The sequence below is a fragment of the Orbicella faveolata genome, unplaced genomic scaffold (genome assembly GCF_042242905.1).
Source record: "Orbicella faveolata isolate gen_17 unplaced genomic scaffold, um_ofav_v1 contig_15, whole genome shotgun sequence".
Taxonomy (NCBI): domain Eukaryota; kingdom Metazoa; phylum Cnidaria; class Anthozoa; order Scleractinia; family Merulinidae; genus Orbicella; species Orbicella faveolata.
Window position 1 is genome coordinate 10,508,677 of NW_028301542.1, and position 24,667 is coordinate 10,533,343.

At 41.9% G+C, this 24,667-nt stretch overlaps 2 protein-coding genes across 2 annotated transcripts in view; one reads left to right on the plus strand and one right to left on the minus strand.

The window, feature by feature from the left end:
• The window catches only part of LOC110051322 (tyrosine-protein phosphatase non-receptor type 21-like), a 64,651-nt gene extending 43,623 nt beyond the window's left edge, over window positions 1–21,028 (minus strand). Inside the window, exons 1-3 of the mRNA XM_089288378.1 lie at window positions 20,755–21,028; window positions 10,855–11,042; window positions 519–616 (exon numbers count right to left, since the gene is read on the minus strand). Coding sequence (XP_089144504.1) covers window positions 519–616; window positions 10,855–11,042; window positions 20,755–20,919 — 451 coding nt within the window. The 5' untranslated portion in view covers window positions 20,920–21,028. The remainder of the gene's footprint in view (window positions 1–518; window positions 617–10,854; window positions 11,043–20,754) is intronic.
• LOC149113492 (uncharacterized) lies at window positions 13,957–14,895 on the plus strand. Its single transcript, XM_089288474.1, has one exon. It carries the CDS (start codon window positions 13,957–13,959, stop codon window positions 14,893–14,895), a length of 939 nt encoding a protein of 312 aa, XP_089144600.1.
• Window positions 21,029–24,667: the final 3,639 nt, after the last annotated feature.

The following is a 24,667-nucleotide window of genomic DNA, read 5'->3' on the forward strand; positions in this document are numbered from 1 at the left end:
CTGTCACAGTTTTCACTCATTGGCACTCTACCGGAAGGTATTACTAGTACATTAAACTCTTTCAAATGCACAGTGAACAAACTGGTGTCATTATTAAGTGGGCTTATGTAAGAAAAAATATGAAAGTTCTGTGAGATTTAGTCTGGGACAAGCACAATAAACAAGGGTAAAGTGGGGTTTCTTTGTACCTGTAAAGTCAAGTTAAACACTGTATCTTAAGTGAAAGTGCATACAACCCTTCAGTTTAAGTATACAGTGGTAATGACATGACTTAAAACCATGTAAACCAGTGGCAGATCCAGACCTTGAGCTAAGGGGAGGGGGGTGGGGGGTGGGGGGGGGGGGTTTGCTTACCCTGCCTGCTTTTCTTCCTTCTGCGATTTTTTTACCCAGATCCACCACTGCAAACATATTAAATAGTTTATCACAATGTTTTAAGTTATGCATGCTAAAACACCATACACTGGAGAGATAAAATGGATGGGAAAGATAGGAGATAAGGATGGAATTCTTATCACCTTGCACTGAGTAAGAGGCAAGTAGAACAGCAGTGTCTTTTTCACATGAAAGGCTTCCTTCAAGAATTTGCCCCTTGAGTTGCAAGTAATAGAAGTGTCTGCAACACAAGCACAGCGAAACTCAATACGTAAGAAAGGTACATGGTATACTTGCTTTATTTGTGGTTGAACTTACCCTTTCACCCAGATCTTTGAAATCTTCAAAGAGATCATCTTGTAGAGATCATCTCATAAAATCCAATTTGATAATGCCAGCATGAGTTGTGTCATCATGTGTTATTGTTACACACAATTGTACATGCTTGGCAGTTTAGAGGGAGTCTACAGCTCACTCAGTTGCTATTAAATATAGTTCATACAATACAGCTTCCCATCAAATAGTTTTTGCATTCTGATAGGATATCTGCAGTGAAAGCCATCAGAAAATTCTCAAAATTTGTCAAAAATTAACCAATAACTTATCAAGTGGACTGTATAATCAGATAATTTGTGTATGTAAAGTACATAACATGTATGCTAATTACTGGTTAACCAGATTGGGTGATTCCAGAAAATATCCATACCCACACAATGGGCAGCATCTTAGAATTTCGAGGGAGAGGGGGGTTTCTTGGGCTTGAATTCTGAAGGCATGGGTGGTAACACATTTTGCAATTCCAAAAGCATGGGGGAGTTTCAGCTCTGAATTTCCAGAGGGGGGAGACAGCAAAAACTTCTGTTGAAATCGCTGATCTGTTAACTTTTCTAATTCATAAATCAAGCACAAGGCCACCATGGAAGCAGGATATAGATTGATCAGGCAGGTGTTTGCATCATGCAGATGAAAGTAGATCAAAATTGATGTGTGTCGTGCAGCAAGCTCAACTTTGAAGAGGTCCGTAAATTAGATGTTAGATTGATAAAATAATATAATTATAGGTTAAGCCAAGTGCCAGGTTGTTCAAAGCCAAGCTAACCCAGGATATACAAGAATTTTGATTTGAGTTTTGTAACTTTGCTATCAGGTTTTCTATTTACAGTACCGGTCAAAGGGATTGCAACACCTACACTTGCGTAAAATGCATGTAGTCTGCATGTAGTATTCGTGGACAGTGTGTGGACTGTGCGTGGACTGTGCGTGGACAGTGCGTGGACAGTGCATGTAATTACACGTGTGTAAAATTTACTGATCTGTTAGTTACACATATTTGCGTGTAATTTTGCACAAATGCGTGTATTTTAATTGGAGGAAGAAACCTTTGTTATTCACACATGCAGTTGCGTGTATTTTGCATAACAAAAAGCCACTACTAACTTGTATTCGAAACCCACGACCCTCAATGTTTACAACAAAAAGTAAATTTAAAAGCCATCAAGCATTGCTAAATTAGTGGACTAGCTCGAGCACCTATCAAACAAATACTATTTTTTAGTCTGTAGCAGTCCGCACTTCTGCTTAACATCTAAACTTAATTCTTACAGATCTAGGAGTTTTCGTTTACGTTGTGCATCGCAATGTAATGTTCACCCACACACGAAATGTCATTTCAACCCCTGTTCCTTCAATGAAATAGGGAGTCAAACAGAAACTTGCGGACTCTCTCTTAATCTGCTTATTGGCCAAACTTCCGCTTAAACGGCGAAGAATTGAAACTTTTTTAACAAAATCTAAGTGTGAAATAGTTTAAATAGTGACTTTGAACATTTATTTCGTTTCTATTCGTTTAACCTGTTATTTGTTAATTTCAAGTGATTTCTGGTCAGCGGTCGTTACTGTATTTAGTCTTGTCATTGCTTACGTCACTACTTGGGACAGTACTAAACGCGTTTTTTGTTCCCGCTCAAAAACTCACTCAACATGACCGCCATGTTTGTAACGCTGTTGAACCAAAGTGAAATATAGTTGAGTTCCTATCACTGTTGTATTCCCTGCCCCCCACATTTTTGGTGCCGGGAGCAGGATGGAAGAATTACCAAAACTACTAGCCTCTAGAAGAGCACACAAGGCGTATTTAACCAAGTTAAGACACAAAATCGACAAGACTGCAAAAGGCACAATTACCCACAATGAGATTGCTCTACTCAGGTCGCTCGTCGACCTGAATCTGATTACACCGCCGCCAGTGAGTACATTCCACACTAGTCATTTACCTAAACTTGTATTGCCATCGTTTGATGGCAACCCGCTTGAATAGCAATCGTTTTGGGACGCTTTCCGGTCTGCAGTACACGATAACTCTTCAATCAGTGATGTTCAAAAGTTCAATTATTTGAGAGCACAGTTACGCGACGGAGCTGATAGAGTCATTGGCGGGTTGCCATTAACCAGTGCTAATTATGCTAAGAGTACCCAGTTATTGAGAGATACATTCAACCCCACAAGATCATCAATGCACACATGGAGGCACTGCTCATCCTTCCATCACCCACTGACCATTTAAGTAGTTTGAGGCTTTTCTACGACTCAGTTGAGACACACATCAGGGGACTTGAATCACTACGGAAGAAAACAGAAACATATGGAGATATTCTTGGCCCCATCATTCAGAAATTACCTAATGGAATTAAGAGGAATCTAGCAAGACAAAATGGAAGGAGTGGCAGCTTGATAATTTGCGCAAGGCAATCTTGAATGAAATTGAAATCTTAGAAGCAGGTCAGAACAGTTCTAGTGATTATGAACTCAGTAGCAACTCAACAACTGCTGCTACTGCTGCATTTCTCACAACTTCAAAGCCACATACACCTGTTCTCCCTCCTCCCACTGATCAGCACCCACCAAGCGAACATGCCTTTTCTGTAAGGGCAAACATTGCCCAAATGATTGCAATGTCATGACAGATAAGGGAAAGAGATACTCCATTGTAGGTGATGCAATCGTCATTCAGTATCCAAATGCAAGTCACTGAACCGAAGCAAGGTATGCCACCGAAAGCATAATACCAGTCTTTGTCAAAATGTAGAACCACCTCCAGTGTCATCCACTGAACCAGCAACTACAAACAAGATTTCAGGCGCACACATCACAGACAAGACTGTAGCACGTTCAGTCTCAGCCTACCACATTGGTGATTCTGACAGACACACGCCTGTTCCGCTGAAAACAGCTGTTCCTTCTGTTAGAAGTCACAACAACCACATCAGTGCGCACATTCTATTCGACGAAGGCTCTCAATGCTCCTTCATTAAATCAGATGTAGCGACCAAGCTTGATCTGAAACCAGAAAAGCAAGAGACAATATCTCTGTCAACTTTTGGTGGGAACACATCATCTGTTAAACGCATTGACACTGCTACCATTTATCTCGAAACTGCTCAAGAGGAGACCATGCCCAATCCCATGATCAATTGTGCCAACAATAGCTGCACCGCTCACTACTTACACTGGAGCCAACGTACGGGACTTGCCACATCTGAAGGGACTGTTATTAGCACAAATTAAAGTTGATGATTAACCTTTCACGGTTGATATTCTAATCCGTGCTGATCATTATTGGGACATTGTGGAAAGCGAAGTTATCAAGGGTCCAGGTCCCACAGCAGCCAAATTAAAGATAGGGTACCTCCTCTCGGGCCCCCTCTCTAACAGTAACCAATCAGAGAACCTCAACACTTCTATTTTAAATGTTGTGACTAAGCATCATCAAGAACAATTTGATTTGGAATGTTTCTGGCGAATTAAATCAGTTGGTGTTCAGCCAAACTCCTCAGAAGAAATGTCAGATGCCTCTCTGAAGTATTCTCAAGACTCGTCTATCATCTTGGAGGATGGCCGGTATGTAAATGTAAATGTAAATGTAAATGTAATTTGTTTACCCACGGAGCACCAAGGAGTTTACAGAACTCGTTCAGAAATGTCCGTGCATTCAAGGATCTCATTAGAATTTGAGAAATGTTGGTTTTTGAGGAGAGGGGAAAACCGGAGTACCTGGAGAAAAACCTCTTGGAGCAGAGAAGAGAACCAACAACAAACTCAACCCACATTTGATGCCGGGTCCGTGAATTGAACCCGGGACACATTGGTGGGAGGCGAGCGCTCTCACCACTGCGCCATCCCTGCTCCAGGTACAGTGCAAAGTTACCATGGCAACCAGAGCGTCCCCCTCTACCATCAAATGCAGAAATCACTAAGCACAGAACCTGCTCCATGATCAGAAAACTGACTGCAGATCCTGAGAACCTACGCATGTACAATGACATCATCCAAGAACAACAGTCTCGAGGCTTTATTGAAAGGGTGAACAATCCAGATATGACCAACAGAGTGTGTCATTACATACCTCATCATGCTGTCCTCAAGGACTCTACCACAACTCCCCTACACATTGTGTACGACTGCAGCTTCAAACAAGGTGAACAACCCAGCTTGAATGATTGCTTACAGCCAGGCCCTCCACTTCTCAATGACCTTAATGGCATACTTCTACCCTTCCGTCTCCACAAGTATGCCATAACTACAGACATTGAAAAGGCATTTTTACATGTAAACCTAGACCAAGCCAATCGAGATGCCATGCAATTCTACTGGCTATCTAATACAGGTGACCCAGAGAGTGAACTCATTGTGTACGGATTCAAGTCTGTTATGTTTGGTGCCACAAGTTCCCCCTTCATCTTAAACGTCATCCTCAACAAGCACCTCATGCAGTCTACAGACCAAGTCAGCATGGATATGCTTAGGAATCTGTACATGGACGACCTCACCTCAGGAAAAAGCGATGATAGTTCAACAGTCAACTATTGCCAAGATGCCAGGAACAAGATGTCACCAGTGGGCTTCACCCTCAGGTCATGGAGTTCAAACAGTCCTGGTGTTCAATGTCTTGCAGCCAAGGATCAAGTCCTTGACACCAGCCCAACTAGGAAGGTGCTTGGCATGCTTTGGAACATAACTTCAGACACATTACGATTCTCATGCAAACAAGCAACCTCTACCCCTTCCTGGTCAACCAAGAGAGAGGTCTTTCAAGAAACAGCAAAGGTCTTTGATCCACTTGGCTTACTTCAACCAGTCACCGCTGCTGCTAAGATTCTAATACAAGAACGGTGGAAGGAAGGGATTGACTGGGACGACCTTCTTCCACCTTCTCTTGATCAAAAATGGCATGCTGTAGCAAAGGAGATAGGAGATGCAACCAAACTTGAGTTCCCGCGTCGCTACTTCACTTCTGATGTCTCTGTCGATAGCAGTGGTACAGAACTACATGTTTTTGCTGATGCAAGCCAAAAGGCTTATGGAGCCGCTGCTTACTTTGTACGTGAAAACCAGTCGTCGCTAGCCATGGCAAAGTCGCATGTTGCTCCAACAAAGAAGAAACTCACCCTTCCAGAGCTGGAACTTATGGCAGCTTTAACAGCTGCATGTTTAGCTTCATATCTTCATGAACAAGTACAAGTTACAAGAGTCACATTGTGGTCTGACAACCAAATTGTACTTCATTGGCTCAATAGCACCAAGTTGCTGAAGCCGTTCATCAACACTTGCATCCAAGAAGTAAAGAAGCTGACATCTATTCCCAACTGGAAGTACTGCCCTACAGCTGAAAACCCCTCCGATCTTCTCACAAGAGGGATAACAGCACATCAACTGAAGAATTCTTCACTGTGGAAACATGGTCCCATATGGTTGCCAAACAGATCCCAGTGGCCCTCGTGGCCTACAACAGAGGTTCTCCACTTATCAGCCACTGAAAGCTCTACTGATGGGCCTTCCGCAGACAGCACAGTTCCTGTTCAACAACAAGGCCTTCATCGCCTGATCAATCCATCAGATTTCAGCAGTTTGCCAACGCTTCTCCGTGTTACAGCCTATGTTTTCAGATTTGTACAGCTTCTCCAGAAGAAAGTCAGCCAACAAGGTCCAGTTACAGCTATGGAATATGATCAAGCCATGACAGAATGGGTGAAGAATCCTCAATCTGTTGTCTTTCATGCTGAAGTTGACAGCCTCCCCTCAAAGTCACGACACCGAACAACTTTGGTGTGTCAACTTTGCCTTTTCCCTGATGACGGTGGTCTTCGACATTGTGGCGGGAGGATACACAACCTACCTTTAAGTGGCAATGCCAAATTTCCTCTGCTGCTACCAAGTAAAGACCACTTCACAGATCTAGTATTTCACTCCACCCATGTCAAGCAGCTTCATGCAGGTGTCAACTCAACACTCACCACCCTGCGTCAAAGTTACTGGGTTCCTTCTGGCCGACAACACATCAAAACCTTAATTGACAAATGCGTAACCTGCAGAAGGGTTTCAGGAACAGCCTACAATGCACCAGACCCACCACCCCTTCCCAAGTCAAGAATGCAACAAACACAACCCTTTGAGGTCACAGGAGTGGACTACACTGGAGCTCTGTATGTTCGAAATGCTGGAATTGAAACAAAGGTCTACATGTGTCTGTTTACAACAACCAGGGCTATTCATCTTGAAGTTGTTGAAGACTTGACTGTTGAGGCCTTCTTACTCACCTTTCGCAGATTTGCAAGTTGAAAATCTGTTCCAAGGAAACTAATATCTGACAATGCCTCAACATTCGTATCAGCGAACAATGAACTAAAGGAACTGTTTCAATCTCATGCGCACAAGGAATCACTCACTATGGAAGGCATTGAACGGTCACATATGTCTGTTTGTTTGTACAACAACCAGGGCTATTCATCTTGAAGTTGTTGAAGACTTGACTGTTGAGGCCTTCTTACACGCCTTTTGCAGATTTGCAAGTCGCAAGTCTCTTCCAAGGAAACTAATATCTGACAATGCCTCAACATTTCTATCAGCGAACAATGAACTAAAGGAACTGTTTCAATCTCATGCGCTCAAGGAATCACTCGCTAGGGAAGGCATTGAATGGCTATTCATCCCAAAGAAGGCGCCTTGGTACAGTAGGTTTTGGGAACGCCTCATCGGTCTTACCAAGTCCACCATTAAGAAGGTACTCGGCAGAGCTGCAGTCAACCTGTGCACTCTTCAAACAATTGTTCTTGAAGTGGAGGCAATTCTTAATGATTGCCCCCTAACCTATGTTTCCTTCGACATTAAGGATGAAGAGGCATTAACCCCCATGCATCTACTTTATGGCTGACGAATCACGTCACTACCACATCCACTAGTAGAGAGGGACGAAGTGAGTGATCCCACCTACCAAACAAACATAGATCTCCTGAGGAAGGCAAAACGTGTCACCTTACTGATTCAACACTTTTGGCAACGTTGGCGTCACAAGTACCTCACCTCCCTCCGAGAGTTCCACAAAGGTTCAGGAATCAACATGGAATCCGTGAAGGTTGGCGATGTAGTTCTAATCCACGATGACAACCTGAGAGTAAACTGGAAACTAGCACTTGTCACATCCATTAACAGAGGTCACGATGGACTTGTACGTTCTTTCAATTTACGTACTGCTAATGGAACAACAAACCGCCCCATAACAAGATTCCACCCTCTAGAAGTTCAAGCCAAGGAAGTACGGTGTCCCACAGAAGACGAAGCAACCACAATAGAAACTCCCACTCCTGCGAGAAGATCACAAAGAGATGCAGCACAACAGGCTGAAGAATTGCACACTGGGCTAAGGACATTTGTGCGCCCCCGGAGGATGTGAAATAGTTTAAATAGTGACTATGAACATTCGTTTCTATTCGTTTAATCTGCTATTTGTTGATTTTGAGTGATTTCCGGTCAGTGGTTGTTACTGTATTTAGTCTCGTCATTGCATACGTCATTACTCGGGACAGTACTAAACACGTTTTTCGTTCCCGCTCAAAAACTCGCTCAACATGACCGCCATTTTTGTAACACTGTTGAACCAAAGTGAAATATAGTCGAGTTCCTATCACTGTTGTATCTCCTGCTTCCCCACACTAAGCGTTTGGAAATTTTCAGTTCATCAGATTTTCATCCCTAGGTTGAGTCGCGTTGACAGATTGTAGATTTGGGAAGATTTTGGTCACATGCTAGGCAACGATGTTCAAGAAACAGATCAAATTTCATTTCAATCAGATCAAAACAATACGCTTTCACATAGACAACATTCACTTCTGAGTATGTGATATTGATGATCAATCTTCAAAGGCTTTTTAAACTTAAAGAAGATAACTGGTGTTTAAAAATTAAATCTCAAGTAAAATGTGTTTTGCTGTTATTTCGTGTCCGTCAAGCCTCTGTATCGCAGTGCAGTCCAATACAGTAAATGTTACACAGTAAATGTTTTGTTTTCATTATTTTGTGTCCATCAAGCCTCAGTTCGTCAGTTGCTAGCGCCCTTGTTGTTTCTCATGAAAAGAAAAAACACAGCGAGAAAAGCTTTTGAACACCGGTAAACTCCGAACTCTTCGGAGTACGAAATACTTTTAATGAATCTTCAAATTGTTTTAAAGTACACTGATTGCTGTAATTTAAAATTGAAAGTGAAATTATGTGTTTATGTTCTGTTATCTCAGTGAATCCTAGCACGCCTGTCAGTCACTGGTGCCGCTTCTTGAAACTACATGTACAACACAAAAAATACTTTTACTGTAAAGCAGTAAGCCACCTAAAGGAAACTGGTCTATTCTATTGGAAACGTTTAATGACCAGAAGTAAGAAGGCAAAAGACTAAACTGTATTGCACTGCAGTCCAGTACGGTAAATGTTACACGGTAAATGTTTTGTTTTCATTACACGCACTTTTAATATTTTGTTCTCATTACACGCACTTAATGAGTTCCAGTTGAACGACTGCATGCAATATCACATTTTCTGCGTGAAATTACGCGCATGCAATTACATGCATTTTTGTGCATTTGCGTGTAAGGTGCGTGGACACTGCGTGTAATGTGCATGTAGTACACGCGCTTTACGCGCGTGTATTGCTTCAGTCCCTTTGACCGGTACTGTATGTTGTAAAATTAATGGCCTTAGGTTAACTTTTAATCCTGGGTTAGTGTTAACCTGCTTCTGAACAACTCAGCCTTGATAACAACAAGTTAACCAGGTTTAAGCCTGCCATCCAATTAAAAACCTGCACCTAGTCAGCAGTCAACTACAAAAAACCATGTGATTTCAATGAGCACACAACTTGAGCCTGTGATATGGTAACATGATACTGGTCAGCAGATACCTTGTTTAAAGAGGTGTCAATTGACCACAACATGGATGTACAGTATCAAAGATGTACCCTGTAAACCAAGGTTGCATGTCTCAGTCAACTAATTAGCAGGAGTTTGGTTGACATGTTGAGCGTTATCGTTGTCGCTGCCACCGCTGCCATCATCATTGTCATAGCGGTGCACACCCACAAGCAATACCGCTAGACATGATAACCATCAGAAAATCAATTTATGGGTTTTCTTTTCTTTCCTATATGGGTATGGTGCTCTGCTTGGTAGCCCTTCAGGCCACCAGAGCTCCACTATAAAAAAATGTCTGTGTTTCATTGTCTCTTAATTAATCGATGATCTTATTGCGTGCAAAAAAACCTGCACCAGTCTCTTGTTTCCAAATGGAACACCTGACAGATTTGTTCTTCACCCCAAAATGTCACCAGCAGAACCAGACGTCAACAAGAACAGTGTGCCTCTTTTATGAGCTGTTTAACTCAGAACTGTGTATGTGCAAGTGTTTTGGTCATTCACTTTTAAATGGTTATTCTTCCAGTAATCACAATGTATCCCACAAGCTGACATCCCTAACCAGATGTGTAGAGGAAAGAACATTATAGGGAAAGCTATGGTCTACTATAATGTTAACAAACTTGAGTTGCTTGCTTGCTTGAATTGCATGCAGAATTTCTTGGAGTGCAGAAAAAGCCAAGTTAGACAGTCTAACAGGAATTCCCAAGTGTTTGAAAAGAAATCAGTAATTGCAAAAGGGAGGGGGGTAAATGATTTTAGAATTTGCAGGGTGTGAGGGGTAGAGCATTTTGGAATTTCTGAAGCCAAGGGGGTGTTACTACAATTATCAGTTGAGTAAGGTGTGGCTGAAGTTTGATGACGAAGTTTTGGCCTTAAATTTACAGTGTTGTCACAGGCAACTTAACTCATTTCCATTGGTAACAATATCAACAGCTGTGTGTCACCTGTCACACTGCCTATGATTTCGCACACTTTGCTGCCAATGACATCACAAGCCAACAAGTTGCCACTGGAAACAGAGCCAGTTGCCTGTGACAACAACACGATTTTCATGTTTCGTGCCTTACTCAACTGATAATCGTAGTAATGTTCATGCTGCCCATGGTAGGTGTGTCAGATATTTTCCAGAATCACCCATTTGTAGTATGTTTGCCCAAAATAGAGATTTGAAAGGACTCAAGTCATGTCTTGCTATGTAAGAAAATTATTTCCAGCACTGCAAACGCTTTGAAATAAAAATCACCTGGTCAGTTTGTCTTGGAACCTCAAACAAGAAGAACCTGCCACAAAGAAGTGGATCTTGAACTTAAGGTTGACAGTGCCAACAAAACTGGATGCATGTTGTTCGAGCTGCTTCTTTATTGGTTTCTCCAGTACCAGCCACCACTCATGGCCTTTCTTAGTCTTGTAACATAAACCAAAGTATTCAACCTGCACAAATAGATTAACATTAAAAAACAAACACATTACCACATTTTTTTGCAATACGTAAATGTAGCTAGTTCAGAATGATGGCATTAAATTGCCAATGAACCAAAAGCACTCCCCAGTATATATGTGATTATTGCCAAAAGACTGAGAGTTTCTGATCTAAGATTTATTTCAGAGGTCAGGAACTATAGTACATTCCTAGAATTCCCTCAGATAGTGCACACACAACATAACAGGACCTATGACCCTGCATGTCATGAAGTGGTTGTAGAGTATATGAAAATGAGTACTTTTTAAAATCTTACAATTGCACAGCTGCTTAAACTGTGTGTTTAACTGCAATGGTCAAAGAATGTTTTCATATCTTTCTCCACAGTTCAAATATATGATCTTTCATATGTTCACTTACATTCTTCACCATCTAAGGGTATACATGTATTATGAACTCACAACATGACCGGCTCCCAGTTGGCTTGATAGCTCAGTTGATAGAGCACTGCACCAGTATCGCAGGGGTCATGGGTTCAATTCCTGCTCAAGCCTGAATTTTTTTCAGGCTTTAATTTCACAACTGCATAAGTTGTGTGTGTAACTGCGATGACCAATCATGTTTTCATATCTTTCTCCATAGTTCAAATATAATTATGATCCTTTGTATACTCACCAGCAGTATTGATATACATGTACAGCATAGAAAGCATAAAATATTCATACGCCTTATAAACCGGAAAAAATTTCTGCCCTTGTGAGGGGTCTTGAACTGTTCATCCACAGGCAGCCCAGACATTGAATACGATTAATATGTGACATTATGCTGCTGGCTGGTTTTCTATTTCAGCTACGCCTCAAAGCATAACCGATCATCTTGGCCAGAGGATTTGAATTTCTAGTTTAACGACCATGCCATCGTAACAAAGTTGCCTCTAGCTGTCGAGAGGCAATTTTTGATTGCTTCCAGTGAAATTTCCCCTGGGACCATGGCACAGTGTAATTGGCATGATGAGAAATTCAAATCCTGTGGCAAAGATGATCAGTCTTGCTTCAAGGTAGAGCTGAAATGGAAAGCTAGAGCTGGAAAACCAGCATTTCTCGGGCAGTTGCAATAAACCTTGGAACCTTGGGAGAACCAAATTGAAGGAAGAGTTATCAAAGGCAGCCATGAGGCAATTTTGGCAAGATTAGACCATTTTTGAGAAATTAACCGAGCTTTGAGGGCAGGTTGTTGGACCAGTAGGTCACCCGCCTTTCGTTTCTCTTTAGGAGAAGCAAACCACTAGAAAGTAAAACTCGCCTAAATGGCTATAAACCGCCTCCAGGAGCACAAAGACATCAAAATAACACAATACCAACATAAGGTAAGCCATTTTTATTTAAATTACTTTCTACACGTAGCATTTACATGTAGAGCAATTTTTGAGGCATTCTTATACATAGTCTTATAAATGGCTAAATTGTAACGCAATCGCCAACAGCATAATGTTACGCATTAATATTATTTATTGTATTCAACGTCTGGGCTGCCTATGGTTAATCTTCATACCATAAACTTCCAAAAGTAATGACCCCCCGAAAGAAGCCACCCCCCCTCCCGCCCCAAAAGTACCCTCAAAAAATTGTGGCTGCTATTAACTTCCGAAAGTAGTGACTTCTCAAAAGTAGCAAGCCCACCCCATAACTATCCCACCTCCCCAAAAATAGTGAGACCAAGGTTCAGCATATTTATTTTTCCAATCAATAGTCAGGTGAAGATTACATATGGAAACTTGATTTAATGCACTCTAAAACAACTACATGGTATTTTTGATACCATGAAGTGTTGTCAAATGTCAATTTGTGCTTCATCAGTTAATGCTGCACTGTGATAAAACAAAACCCATAGAATTTTCATCAAGAGCACAATATGGGAAACTTTGATTCAAATTAATATCATTTTCAACAAGAGTCTATCAAAAGGAACATTTCTTCAAATTTAAATTGAAACCCCAACCAGCGTACTGAGATATTGATACAGCAGATTAACGTGGCAGTCCGTCATAAAGTACAAACAGTTTATGGTATCTAACTCCTTCCTGCCGACCACTGACAACACGGTCTAGACATGAAGAGCTCACCTGGGTGGCAGCAATATACATTTAAACTGGAAGAAGAGCCCAGTTGTACTAACTATGTATGACATTTTTTGCTTCCAGAAAGTAACAACCCTTCGAAAGTAACAACCCCCTGAAAGTGACAAGCCCTGAAGACTGCTGAGTCTGAAAGTAATGAGGGTTGTTACTTTTGGGAGTTTAAGGTACATGGTTTAGGATACTCAGCCCTAAGAATAGATGCTTATAATAAGTACAACAAAGAACAAGCTCAGTAGCTGGCAAGTGATGTGCAATCAAGGCAGTAAATAAAGTGTCTGTTGTACTTCTGCACACAACACCTTACAGAGTAACTGCCAACCACTGCTCCACATTGGTGTTGGGGCAGAAATTCATGGAGTACAGATCTTTACCAGGACTTAATTTCTTTAGTTTCACTTCTAACAAACTGACAGTTTCCATACTGTGCTAATTATAGCATCAAAATTGCCAGAATTTACCTGAAATCTATTTTTGGCTGAAAGCTGCAATGGGTTATTGTAACGATGTTATGATGTCATAGGCCCTTCGGGCTTGCGCAGTAGAATGAGATGTATCCCGGATGTAGTTGTTGTTGTATTACGGCTAGTAATGGCAGGCTTTTATGAGCTTCATTAAAACCGTTGTGTTAGCATCATTTAGTCTCGTTTAGACTACGCTACATGGTGTCAGAAGTGAAACACACATAGTACTGCCGCTCGTGGCCTTGCCGGAAGCCAACTTGGTGAGTTTTTTGAAGTATTTTCTGTGAACTCTCCCGTCGATATTTCTGTACAAGTGTTATGCCTACCATGAGTGAAGAAGGTGGTGGCGCTTCGGGTACACAACCCTCAATGATAACTGTTCCTGTGAATATACCGCTTCCAGAAAGGATGGATTTAAGCGGTGGAAATCTTCCTGTCAAATGGCAACGATTCTCTCGAGCGTGGTCAAATTACGAAATCGCGGCTCAGCTAAAAGACCCCGAAAACCCGGGCAGAAATAAGGAACGACGGGCAGCCATGTTGCTTACGTGCATTGGTTCTGATGCATTAGACGTCATTGATGCTATGGAGTTTGAGAACGAAGACCAAAGAAAAGACCCGGAAGTGATCTTAGAAAAGATGAAACAATACTGCATTGGGGAGTGCAATGAGACCTATGAAAGGTATGTGTTCAACCGTCGGGACCAAGAGTCAAATGAATCAGTTGATGCTTATGTCACCGCATTACGAAAATTAGCGAAGACATGCAACTATGGGTCATTAACAGACTCACTTATTCATGATAGAATGGTGGTGGGCATCAATGACAATTCTGCTCGTAAGAAGCTCCTGCAGACAAGCAAGCTCACTTTAGGACAATGTATAGACATCTGCAGATCTTCGCAGACATCAGCAAGGCAGCTAAAGGAGATGAATCAAGAGGATGCCCGTTTCGTGAAGGAAGATAAAAGAAAAACAGTTGACAAAAAGAAGACAAAGGTTCCAGAGAAGAACCAAAACGAGTCACAAGAATGCAAGTGCAAGTTTTGTTCAAGGCACCATCCTTTCACGAAGAAGAACTGCCCTGCTCGGGGAACATCTTGCAAGAATTGTGGCAAGCCAAACCATTTTGCGGTGTGTTGCCAAGAATCTAAGAAGAAAGTGCTGTCTGTGGATTACACATCCGAAGATGAGGAGTATGAATATGTGGCCGAGATTGAAGTGAAAGAGATGGCTAATGCATTAGCCTCCATGTCGTTCCCCTAACAAAGTTTTTGCCACCCTACTGGTCAATGGAAACCAGGAAAAGTTTCAGTTAGACAGTGGATCAACAGTAAACATCATGACTGATGAGACAGTGTTAAAGCTCTGTGGCCAAAACGGCTTGAGTGAATTGGAAGAAACCCCCCTGACCCTGGTAATGTACAACCAGTCAGAGGTCAAACCCTTGGGCAAGAAGCAATTCAAAGTCATCAACCCCAAGAACAATAAGAAATACAGCATTGAGTTTCATCTTGTTCATGGTGATTGTAAATCCATTTTGGGCTTGAGCGCCAGTGAACACCTTCAGCTGCTAACAGTCAACAGCCAGAATATCCTTTCTGTGGAGTCAAGCGGTGTGGAGGAGAAAAGTCCCAAGGTGGAAGACTACATTTCGCAGTACACCGATGTGTTCACTGGAGAAAGGCAAACTAGAAGGGCTACTCCACCTGGAGATAGACAAGAATGTCCAGCCAGTCCAGCTACCTACACGGAAAGTCCCCATTGCCCTCAGAGAGCCTCTAAAACAAGAACTGGACAGATTGTCAAATATTGGAGTGATTCCGAAGGTCGATACACCTATGAACTGGATTTCAGCACTTGTGGTCACAACAAAGAAAAATGGCAAAGTTAGACTGTGTATTGACCCGAAACCATTGAATGAAGCTTTACAAAGAAATCATTACCCCTTACCTACAATACATGATGTGCTGCCTCTGTTATCAAAGGCCCGTGTGTTCACGGTATTGGATGCAAAAAATGGGTTCTGGCACATACAGCTGGACGAGCCAAGTAGCTTTGCTACTACCTTTGGAACACCCTGGGGACGCTTTCGGTGGCTTCGCTTGCCGTTTGGTGTATCCCCAGCTCCAGAGGAGTTTCAGAGGAGGATTGATATTGCACTTGAAGGCCTACCAGGGCAGAAGGCTATAGCAGATGACATCCTGGTGTTCGGAGCAGGAGACACCGATGAGGAAGCACTCAAAGATCATGACCGAAACCTGCGAGAAGTGTTCAACCATTGTCGGCAGAAGGGCATCAAGCTTAACTCAGAGAAGATACAGTTCAGACAGAAGCAAGTCAGCTACATGGGTCACATCATATCGTTGGAGGGTCTCCGGGCTGATCCAAACAAGCTGAAAGCCATCAATGAAATGCCGCCTCCTACGGACAAGGAAGGTGTCCAAAGAGTACTAGGCATGATAAATTACGTGCAGAAGTTTGCTCCCAACCTAGCAGATTTGGCCAAACCACTGAGAGAGCTTGTCAAGAAGGACAATGAGTTTGTCTGGGACAAAGAGGTTCATGGCCAGTGTCTAGATCAAGTGAAGCAGGTTCTAACCCAGGCACCTGTGCTCAAGTTCTTCGACCCCCAAAAGAAGACCGTACTCCAGTGCGACGCCTCTATGAGTGGTCTTGGAGCATGCTTGATGCAGGATGGGCACCCTGTGGTGTATGCCTCCAGGGCTCTGACGCCTACTGAGACTAATTACACTCAGATAGAAAAGGAACTATTAGCAATTGTCTTTGGAGTTGAGCGATTTGAGGGCTATGTCTATGGCAGAAAGACCTTTATTGACACTGATCACAAACCCCTGGAGTCTATTATGAAGAAAAGTCTATTGAGTGCACCAAAGCGATTGCAGAGAATGCTGTTGCGTCTACAGAAATTTGATTTAGAGGTTTCCTACAGAAAGGGTACAGAGATGCACATGGCTGATCCACTAAGCCGAGCTTACCTTCCCCTGGTTAAACAAGACACAGTTGACACCCAGGAAGTATGGAATGTTGCTGACACAAGATCACCAACAGAAGTTGAGACTGAGTATATAGACATGGCAGAGTCTGTGCCCATTCGGAAACTAACCTTGCAGGAAATCAAAAGTGCCACTGAAGTTGATGCAGAGCTCCAGGCATTAGTTCCTATTATCACCCAAGGCTGGCCAGAGAGAAGGGCTGACGTACCCTCCCAGTTGCAGGTCTGTTTTCCCTTCAGAGAAGAGTTGTCAATACAAGATGGTGCTGTGTTCAAGGGTGAGCGCATTGTAGTACCATCTAGCCTCAGGCAATGCGTGATGGATAAAGTACATGCCAGTCACCTGGGCATTCAGGGGTGCCTCAGGAGAGCCAAAGAAGCCTTCTACTGGCCAGGCATCTACAAGCAAATCACAGAATTCATCACAAGGTGCAGCATTTGCAACAGCTACAAACCAGAGCAGCATTTGCAACAGCTACAAACCAGACCATGGCAGAGCATCTCAGCAGACCTGTTCGAGCTCAATGGCACCCAGTACTTGATTACAACTGACCGTTATTCTAATTTCTTCGAGTTGGATATACTGACGTCTACCACAGCCAGAGCGGTCATTAACAAGCTGAAACCTAATCTGGCAAGATATGGTCTCCCAGACCGACTCACCACAGACAATGGCCCACAGTTCGACTGTGCTGAGTTTCAGAAGTTTGCAGCCGAGTACCAGTTTGAACACGTTAAAACGTCTCCACGGTATCCTCAATCCAATGGGAAGGCTGAGAATAGTGTCAAAACAGCAAAAAATATCTTGAAAAAAGCTGCTGATGCCAGCCATGATCCACACTTGTCTCTACTGGACTTCCGGAATACACCATCAGAAGGAATGGACAGCACCCCTGCACAGCGTCTCTTCTCGCGTAGAACCCGTACCGCGCTACCCATGGCTAGCCACCTGCTTCAGCCAAAAGTCATTCCCGATGTACACCTGAATTTGCAACAGAGACAAAACAAGCAAGCGCTCTCCTTCAACAGAGGTGCTAAAGAGTTGCAACCGTTAAAAGAAGGCGATGTGGTGCGGGTCCGACCATTACCAGGTCATTCAAAGTGGTTTAAAGCGCAAGTGAGTAGTCAGGAAGCTCCACGTTCCTATCAAGTCCACACAGAGGATGGTAGGCTCTACCGCCGAAACCGTTCACATCTATACAAAGTTCCTCAGAACTTTCAAGCGATGCCAGACGGAGACATAGGGGAATCGAAGGTCAATGCTCAAACTCTACTCCCCACCAGGAAACCTACTGAGGAGACACTCCAGGTGCCCCCTGAATCTTCAGCGTTGCAGTTACCAGATGTCTCGCAGCCAGATTTACAGCCAGCTTCGCCAAGTTTTCCCGCTCCTGTCTCTACTAGAAGTGGCAGGATTGTTAGGAGACCCGCTTACCTCAGGGATTTCACCACCTAGGAATCCAGTGTAAAGGCTTTTCGAACAGTTCTGAACAGTGAACAGTGTTAGAGTTGTTTTGTTTAATCACTTGTCCTTCCGTCCATTACCTACCTTACCGTCCCTTCATTTCTTTGTTTTGTTCGTTCAAGAAGGGAGATGTAACGATGTTATGATGTCATAGGCCCTTCGGGCTTGCGCAGTAGAATGAGATGTATCCCGGATGTAGTTGTTGTTGTATTACGGCTAGTAATGGCGGGCTTTTATGAGCTTCATTAAAACCGTTGTGTTACCATCGTTTAGTCTCGTTTAGACTACGCTACAGTTATTCCAGAAAAAATACACACACCTCCGACAGATGGCAAACTGGAAATTTTCATGGGAGGGGGGTTGATGGCTCAGGAAATCCGGGCGGGAGGGGGATCTGAACCTAAAAATTCTTCCTCAGGGGTCACTTTTAACTTTAACCTCGATCGATATATTTTAACCACTTAAAAAATAACTTTGCAATGGGAAATCTTGTAGTCTTTCAGTTTATACATGTAGTGTTCTTACCTCAATCATGAAGAACCAGCACGTCGATTAATGGATAACAACAGCTTTACGACCGGGGGTGCCCCTTTACGACCAGATAAAACACCATCGACTGAGCACGCGACGCCTGGAACATTTTTACGGTACCCAGGCCATCCGCGCCTGTGCTTTGTAACATCCTCAAAAATGCGAAGAAAAGACGATTTAGGCCGGGAGTCAGTTGTATTTTACTGTTTTATTCAGGCAACCCAAGAACTCGTTTTGCTGGCTCACATGCATATGCACAATTTGTGCATAATTTCTTTCTTACCTCTTACGATGTGTAACCGAGAAATCGTGGTGACGAATTTGCTTGCAGCATTGGGAATCTAAACGACCTCACAGTACAAGAGCAGAACTTGTTTATAAAACAAATATACTTATTTCGGCGTTGATAAGTTCTTTAAGTATTTCACATTGAAGATTCCTCGTCGGATCTACAAGAGTTTTAAGCAGTTTTATCTTAGCTGCTTCCACTTTATTATCCGTGCCTTACGATCGATATGGTAAAAGACAAGCCAGAACGTGGGCATTACACATGGAAAAAAAAGAAAGGTAAGAGTTCCAGTTGACCTACAGACCCATAAAGGTAACGAAATTTAAAATTAGTCTAGCTTGAAAAGCTTTCTTAATAAGCTCAAGTAAATGTCACACTAACAGTTCTAACAACGGAAACTCGATCTTGTAAACACGTGCCAATGTAGGCCGTCTTGTCACTGAAAACTAAAATTATAGTTTTAATTTATAATCGCCTTGAGGACTTTTTTCGCTGTAATTTTTCTTACATTTACATAATTTTTAAGACTTACGAATTTCTTATCTTGCACATTTGTTGTGATCGAGAAAAAGGCAAATGGCGTTTAAGAGGAGAGTGTGAGATCACTCAAACATTAAACACGATCGTTTGAATACTGTAATCTGATTTTAAAAATGTTGAAATTTAACCCGCAAAATTTGCAATATTCACCGAGCTTTTAAAATTATAATAAACAGGGATCTTTTGGATGAAATGTTATGTCTTTTCTATTGCCTGTTATTTCCAGTTAGGGCCTTTAAAAAAATGGAATTCTGGGCAGGAGGGGGGGTCCTTGAGCTTGGAAATCCAGGCGGGAGGGGGGCTCTAGCGGTCTGGGAAATCCAGTCAGAGGGGGGGTCAAAAATGCTTGCCATTCGTCAGGGGGGGTGTATTTTTTCTGGAATAACCCAATATTAGCAAGCCATAAATTTCCATAAATTACCATTTCTTACACAACAAGAAAGAAGAACAGGTAGGAAACACATCTGCATGGTTTGTAATTCATAATCTGTCTTGTGGTTTGCTCTTACATCTGATCAGCAGCTATACAATTATTCTATTCAATTATTGACATGTTCTGTGATTCGCCCAGTAATCCACTCAACATTCTTATGTGATAGTTGGATTATTACAATCTTTGCTTTAAGTACAAATGAATAATGCGATCTGTTCACGAGTAAGGCAAGTGATTCTCAAATATGAAGTGGAATGCACTTGCTATTTTGTCTGTAAAAAAATACATGTATACATGCACTTTATCACGTTGACAAACATACACTCAAGAACTTAACTCAGATCCTTTCAGTCTTTCAATTCAGAAACATTAAGAGGAACACTATAAAACAAATCGCACGGTATACATACATGCATGCCCAGTTAAGATGGCGCAATATTGGCCTCGTTCCTTCTCGAGTGTTTAAAGTTTTTGCAATATGGCTTGATCCAAGCAGTATTTAGCACGTTAAAAAGGAACTTGGTCAATATCTGCCTAATAATTGGTCAATAAACTATATGTGTATATATTTATGATACAGAATTTCTTAACTATATACACATACACACAGTAATTACAGAAAACCCACTTTATGAAAGCATCAGTTGTTAAATAATCCCGTTTGCCAGTTCATGCACGCAAGATCAGCTAAAATATGTACAACTACAGATCTCTAATATTAATAAGCTTTATGTTCGCACTAAGCTTTCTCGGATAACAGCATATGCTACTGAGTACTTCACACAAGCAAATAACACCCAAAATGCTACAAAACTGTTTTCATAACTTAGCTCCAAAGCCGTAAATCTTACCTCCTCTAAACCAAGTTCCCTTGCCACACTTTCTAAACACTCCAGTCCTAAAGCATCTCTCGATAGCGTCAATTCTATGCAAGATTTGTCAGGTATTTCGACAAGCACGGAAATTTCCTTTGTTAAATCATCTTTCGAAGGTTTCGCACATATGCCAAAAGGCATATCTATCCCAAATCATGAACAAAGACGTAGTATTAAATCGTATTTTTCACAACAACGATAGTTTGTGTATAGATTGGTTTCGCTGAACGTCAACTTTTTGGACCGCGTATAGCCTGGTACTCGAGTTGCATTCCGGACATTCCCAACGCAGCAGCGCCGCAGAGCATGTCACATCCGAAGGTAGAACGGTCGGGAATGTAAACTTTTTAGACTTTTTAGGGAACCTCTGTGCATGAAAAATAATAACCAGTTTTTTAAGGAGGTTAACAGAGAAAAAATACTGAATTCACAGTCCGCCAGCGGAATCTGTTTGGTGCCGTCTTCTCAGCTGGGTAACCGGTCGACCAGTTCGCTAAAATATGAAGTCGATTCGCCTACGCAGAAGCATCACCCTGAAGCATAACACCTTGAAAGGTGATATGCTTCTGGCCAACGTCTAATGTCAGTTCGCCAACGCTTATATGTCAGTTCGCCAACTCCCAAAATACTTTTGGAAATAGATCAGAAATGTATTTACAAATTACCAGAGGAAGTCGAAGATACCACCTTTGATGTAAGATGAATTGTTCGTTTCGGCTTGAAAATGTTCGTTTCACTCTCCCCAATCTCTCTCTCCCCGACTGATTTGCACATTTCACCTGATGAATAAAAGTATACCTTTGCAGTATTTTTACATTTGCGTTCCTTGGTTCAGGTTCACGAATCTTGCCTTCAGAGTAGTTTTCCACTGATTCCAAACAACATTCGAGCGAATCGACCGGACTGAGCCATCTGTCGCGACTGTAACCATAAACTATGCTGGAACTAATCAACAAATGCAATCAAAACTGACAGCCAATGAAACGTAGCTGTTCCAATGGTTGATCATGGTTAACATACCAAACCCAAGACTCCAAAGTTCTTTGTTGCTAATTTTTTTCCGGCCAATGTATTTTGAGGTCTGGATCTTTCTGAGACATTTGTTAACAAAGATTTGCAGCTTTTTCTAATCTTTGTCCTCGGAACCTGTTTGTTTGACGATCGTTGTTGCGGGGGGTGGAGGAAGGGGAGAGGAGGGGGAGGAGAAGGGGATACCCAACGAAAATTTGTACCTGGTTCACATACCTACAGTAGGTACACTGCATCTTAGTTTCATGATTTGGATTAACTAAACTCAGTACGTTTATTCAAGATATTTTTAGATAACAGATTTCCTAACCCTTTTCTGTAACTTAGCTCGTGGAATACACCTCCGGTTTTCACAAACAGGTGCCCCTTCCGGGTGGAGTCTCCCCCAGTCCCCATATAGTGTATTTTGGGGATTACCTCCTTGGAGCTATGACTGCCTCATCTACAGGCTTTATAATTCGATGGGCACGAGGCAGGAGAGTGAGAGATGACAGGCAATTGTATTTTGCAGCGGCTAAATGCCCCGCGGTACTTTGCTCATGTCCTCGAGGATTGTGCGAGAAAAAAGATAGTCTAGGACTGGATAGATAGATAGATAACTTTATTTCAACTCGGGTTGATGAGGCTGATTAGGCCTCAAGCAAGATTATGCTAATTTACCAAGAAAAATAACTTTAAACGAAAGAAAATTGAAATTAAAAAATTACAAGATATAAATATATAATAGCTAAGACTAGTCTACATAGTAAATTATATGACTATTGTAAGTAAACTTTGCTCCGTTTCATGAGCCGCTTCGCCGCGCCTGCACTATATCCTATTTAAAACAGCAGAGTGTTTCTGTTGAGGAACTTTCGGCTGATAGTTGCCTCGCGGAAATTTGATGTGCTCAAAACAAATATTTGGAACAGAAAAATTTTTAGGGACGAGTATTATCCATCCGGGTATTTTCCTCGGACGGGCACTGAGAGGCAGATAGCACCTCTCCGCCGATGAACACTATCGCGTCACGTGATCAATGTAAACCAATAAGAGTCGGAGAGAATTAGGTGGTGAACTATGGTAACGCCTGATAGCACCCACGAGAGATCAGTTTTGGCTAATGACGATAATGGAAAATTTACTGGTGAATTATATCTAACAAATAGATTATAAGCTCGTGATAGTTGATGAGGTCGAAGGACCAAATAAGCTAACACCTCTTATAGTTCACCACTAAATTTTCTCGGATTCTTATTATATTGGTTTAAATTGATCACGTGACGCGATAGTGTTCATCCGCGGAGAGACACTATCAGCTCATAGTACCCGTCCGAGGAAAATACTCGGATGGATAGTACTCGTCCGTGAAAATATTTCTGTAAGCAAGCGGACTTGTAGAAAATAAACAATTGAATTTGTATTAAGAGGGTTTTTCTTTGTTTTCTTTTTAAAATTCTACATTTGGCTTTCACGGCTTTCATCTAAAAAAGTTGAAAATAATTCAATATGATTTTTGAACTGGCGCACGGAAGAAAATTTAGTTGCCAACAATAAAGACAATAGAGTGTTTATGTCTCGGAACTATCGGTCTGATAGTTGCCCCGCGGAAATTTGATGTTCTTAAAACTAGCATATTTGCCCCCGAAGCTTCGCTTCTTGGGCAAATATTTGTTTTAAGACCATCAAATTTCCGCGGGGCAACTATCAGCCGATAGTTCCTCGACAGAAACACTCTATTGTTTAAATAGAAATCGAGAGCGATCAATCTAACTGTTTTTGTAGAATTCTATCTACTAAATTTCTTTTAAATAACCTTAGTTGTTATTTGAACAATCAATTTTCTTTCTTTAGTATTCTTGGGAATTTAATAGACCTTTTTCGACTGGGTTGTTTGTTGCCCCATTTCAGACCATGTGATGATTCTATTGAGAATTCTTCCTTTCAAATTTTCAAATAGTCGTGTGCATATGGATAAATAAGTTTTAGATGGACATCTGCGTTGGTATAGAAATAGTCTACTATTCAAAATTATGAGCCCGAAATTTCTATTCCGTGTTATGAGAATTCTACTAGTGCACTAATGCAAATGCTGCAATCTGATTGGCTGAGTGATCGTACACTATCAGCCAAATAAGTGTGCAGTGGCTGGAGGTCGTCTACGAAATGGTGACGTTCTTTCAGTTTGTACAAAGTTTTAGAAGAAAATTTTGACTCAAATGGATAATTAAATTCCTAAGAAGACTAAGCGAAGGATTTTACGGTTTTTTGACTTTAAAAAGCTTGAAATTATTGATAAAATGTTGCGCGCATGCACAACGGCTGCGATTTCAAATGACAATTCAATCCGAGCGATCTTTCTTCAATAACAAGTCAGGAAATAATTGGAAACCGTTATTTGAAGTACATTTCAGCTAGAAATCTACTAAAACGATCAGATTATGGGCTCTCACCTCACCGAAATCGAGAGCTCATAATTGCTGCCGCAGTGAGTGAGCCTGAAGCGAACGAACGAGGCAGCGGTTGTGTCCTGGTGTACCGGTACACAGCGGGAATAACTATTGTACTCCTATCTTTACGAACCTTTGTTTAGCTGTTGAACATTGTTGGGTCTTTTGTATCGGTGCGTGTGAACCGGTACACGAGGACAGAACCGAGGCAGCTCTCTAATCGGGAAAAGGTCGCAATGTTGGGGGCCTTGAACACGTCTTTGCGAAACGCAAGAAATTGTGCTAGCGGTAAGATCAAAGGCGCAAGGAATTGTGGCTATGCGCGAATGGTGGAATTAAGATGCTCATGCATCGTTGGTCACAGTGTACGAAGAGGAGTGACAGTTTTCTGCTCACGGTGTATATTGCTATTTTTGACGCTTCTTTTATCG

Bases quoted from the DNA above. Each gene is read 5' to 3' on its own strand.
- LOC149113492 (XM_089288474.1), top strand. From the start codon at position 13,957: ATGAGTGAAGAAGGTGGTGGCGCTTCGGGTACACAACCCTCAATGATA.